Genomic DNA, 3,166 nt, shown 5'->3' on the forward strand with positions numbered 1-3,166 from the left:
TTGGGGCGCCTGGGTGGCTCAGTGGGTTAAGTCTTTGCCTTCGGCTCAGGTCATGATCTCAGGGTCCTGGGACCGAGTCCCGCATCAGGCTCTCTGCTCAGCGGGGAGCCTGCTTCCTCCTCTCTCTGCCTGTCAATAAATAAAATCTCTAAACTGCATTTCGTGTGTGCAAAGTGGCCAGCCCCCCAGATCATGTTTGATGAAAGCCACTGGGATTTGGTTCCGGGATTCCAGTGGCCCAACTGTCGGCACTCATGGTTGCTGGAGACCCGCAGAGCCGGGGGATCCAAACCAGCAGCTCCCAGAGCGGCTCTTCCCAGCAGGCCCTGCTCCGGCCCCATCTCCGCACCCCACATGGGCAGAAAGCAAGCTGTGGTTTCAAAAGAACCTGGGTGCTGCGCTACCACAGGGGATCCAGGTCAGGTCCTGCTTGTCCCGCCCCCAGCCTCCCCCGGGCGTGGGCCTGGAAGCTACCCCAGCTCTGCCCAGCCGCCACGCAGGCACAGTAGCCTGAAGACGGGCTCGGGGCGGCCCAGCCCCAGCTGTGAGCACCGGGTGCAGACAGGCCCAGAAGACCTGGCCCCCGGTCCCGAAACACTCCAGTAAGTGGGAACTGCTCTGTTCAACGGTTCCTGTGACACGCGCACGGGAGAGGGGCGCGAGTGACCCAGTCGACAGTCCTGAAGCACAGAAGATGCCACTCTGTGTCTGGGCTGCCACACAAGGATGCGATCACCCCGGCCGGGTCCAGGCCGCAAGGACACAGGCTACCACGTTCTGGCCCCCAAGCCCTCCCAGAAGGCCGCCACCACACGCAGACCGCAGGCACGTGAGTGGCCAAGGACATTTTATTTCTTCTTTTCAACATCCTGTTCCGCTGCTTCCTTGGCCCTTTTCGCCCGGATGCCGAAGAGCCGGGCGTTGGCACGGGCCATGCGAAGACTGGCAAACGCCTTGAAGTTCTTCTCCTCCTCCGTGATGACTCTGGCCTTCTCCTTCTTGTAGACCTGAACGGAACGGGCTGCTGTCAAGGCCTTGGGCGGCATCTCCCGTCCGCAGACACCCGGAGGACCTGGCTCTGCCTGCCCACTGCTCAAAGGCCACACGCAGCCACCAAGGGACATCACAAGGAGCCTCCCTGGGGTCACCCTAAACACACGGCAGCAACCACCTCGGGGGTGTGCATTTGTGGGCCCAGTTCTCCTGCCAGAGGAACCTCAAGAGCCCAGTCGTCTGCAGGATCCCGGTGTCCAGAGAGTGACCCGTGGCCGGCCCTTCCAGCAGTGGAAGGTGCATGTGACCAGCAAGTCCCCAGGGGACAGGGCAAGGCCGCCCGTCAAAGCGCCCAGCGGCTAAGAATGCAGACGCTCCTCCCGGAGTTCCAGGGCTCTTGCCCCCATACCGCACACCACACGGGGCCCAGCGGGCGCCCTCCGACCCCAGCCCGTCCGGCCAGGGCACCGGCCCGCCCCGCACACCCCCGCTTACGTTCCGGATGGGCATGACGGGGCCTGTCAGCTGCGTGGCCAGCTTGAGTTCTTCAGCCTGTTGGTAAGGAAGCGGGAGTCGCCGGGGCTCAGCGCGGGCGCCCAGGGCTGGAGCTCACAGCCCCGCGCGTCCCCGCCCCGCCCCCGGGCCGCCCCCGCGCGTCCCCGGCCGCACTCACCGAGCTGTCGCCCTTCCGGGGCGCGGCCGGCCGGCGCGGGAACAGCAGCAGCCGCGAGCGGTACTCCTTCAGCCGCTGCACGTTGGCCTGCAGCGACTCCGTGGACTTGTTCCGCCGCCGCGGGTCCACCGAGATGCCGATGGTGCGCGCCACGCGCTTGTGGATGCCGGCGGCCTGCGACGCGGACGCGCGTGAGCCCCGCCGCGCCGCCCCGCAACCCCGCCCCGCCGCCCCGCCCCGCAGCCGTCAGACGGAAAAGGGTTCGAGCGCGGTGTCATCACGGAGCGCAGCGATTCCGGAGACGGTCATCACGGGCTGCGCGCCCCGCCCGCCCCGCCCCGCGCGCCCGCACTCACCCGCAGCTCCTCCAGGCTGAAGCCCCTGCCGGCGCGCACTCGGGTGTGGTACCGCACGGTGGGGCAGCGCACGATGGGCCGGATGGGCCCGGACGCGGGCCGCGGGGCGATGCGGCGGGCCTTGGCCTGGCGGGCCTTGCGTCTGCGCGCACAGAGCGGTCGGGTCGCGTGCGGGGAGCCCGGGAGGGCGCGGGCTGCCCCCCCCGGCCCCGCCCCGGCCCCAGCGCCCCCCGGCCCCGCACCGGCCCCGCCCCCGCCCCGCGGCTCACCTGCGGATCTTCCGCGCCGGCTGGTTGAACCACGTGGCCACGCGCCGCTGCCAGTCCTTGTGGAAGTGCGGCTTCAGGATCATGCCGTTCCGGCTGGGCGCCATGGCTGCGGTCTACGGGCCTGCGGGCGCGGGGAGCGAGTCAGGGCCCGGGCCACGGCCCTCTCCCGTCTGCCGCGCGGGCCCGGAGCCCCTCTGCGGCCGCGCCCGGAGCAGCCCCACCCCGATGGCCGCGGATGGCAGCGGATGCGGCCCGAGGCCGCCAAGGGCGCCGCGAGCCCGCGCACCCACCTCCTGCGAGGGCGAACAGCCGGCGGAAAAGAGCCGGTGCCGCAAAGCACGCCGGGATGGTGCCGGGCTCCGCCAATCAGAAGCGCCGAGGCCTTCCGGCCAGTCAGAGCCGGGGATCGCGGAAGTGACGTGCGCGCTCCCCACCGCCCTCCGGCCCCGCCCCGCCCCGCCCCCGGCCCCGCCCCCCGGCCCCCGGCCCCGGCCCCGGCCCCGCCCGGACTCCCGAGGGGCGCGCGCGGGCCGGGCGGGGCCTAGCGGGGCGTCCCGAGGCCGTGGCCCGGGCGGAAGGCGGCCGCGCAGCCATCCCGGAGCCCCCGCGGGCCCCCCGGCGCCGAGCCTCCCCCCGGGACGACCGTCCGCCGTCGATCCCGGAGCGGCCTCCGCGCCCCGGTGTCGGCGAGGTCGGCTGCGAGGCACCGCGGGGCCGCAGGGCGGGGGCGGGGCGGGGAGCCGCGCGCGGAGCGTCCGTGAGGTCGAGTCTGCGGCCGCCTCGGGCCCGGCCGGTGACAGGGCAGGGGACGTGGCTGTGGAGGTGGCGCGGGTTCGGGTCTGCGCTGCGCCCCGGGGCACCTCCGGGATCGCGCC

At 72.0% G+C, this 3,166-nt stretch overlaps 1 protein-coding gene and 1 non-coding gene across 2 annotated transcripts; both read right to left on the bottom strand.

Moving 5' to 3' along the window:
• Positions 1-834: 834 nt before the first annotated feature.
• On the bottom strand, positions 835-2,706 carry RPL13 (ribosomal protein L13). Its single transcript, XM_059152682.1, has 6 exons — positions 2,582-2,706; positions 2,292-2,412; positions 2,023-2,164; positions 1,667-1,840; positions 1,489-1,545; positions 835-1,007 (listed from the first exon to the last, which is right to left on the bottom strand). The coding sequence occupies exons 2-6, from the start codon at positions 2,393-2,395 to the stop codon at positions 849-851; spliced, it is 636 nt and encodes a 211-aa protein (XP_059008665.1). The 5' UTR covers positions 2,396-2,412; positions 2,582-2,706; the 3' UTR covers positions 835-848.
• LOC131819017 (small nucleolar RNA MBII-202) lies at positions 1,893-1,977 on the bottom strand. The gene has a single exon (XR_009349021.1). It is a non-coding gene; the product is annotated as a small nucleolar RNA MBII-202 (small nucleolar RNA).
• Positions 2,707-3,166: the final 460 nt, after the last annotated feature.

This window comes from Mustela lutreola, chromosome 16, assembly GCF_030435805.1.
Source record: "Mustela lutreola isolate mMusLut2 chromosome 16, mMusLut2.pri, whole genome shotgun sequence".
Taxonomy (NCBI): domain Eukaryota; kingdom Metazoa; phylum Chordata; class Mammalia; order Carnivora; family Mustelidae; genus Mustela; species Mustela lutreola.

Excerpts from the sequence above, each read along its gene's own strand:
- RPL13 (XM_059152682.1), bottom strand. The coding sequence starts at position 2,395 with ATGGCGCCCAGCCGGAACGGCATGATCCTGAAGCCGCACTTCCACAAG. Across the intron at positions 1,546-1,666 it reads CCCGGAAGGGCGACAGCTCG|GCTGAAGAACTCAAGCTGGC; the intron begins GTGAGTGCGGCC and ends CCTTACCAACAG. Across the intron at positions 1,008-1,488 it reads CCGTCATGCCCATCCGGAAC|GTCTACAAGAAGGAGAAGGC; the intron begins GTAAGCGGGGGT and ends CGTTCCGTTCAG.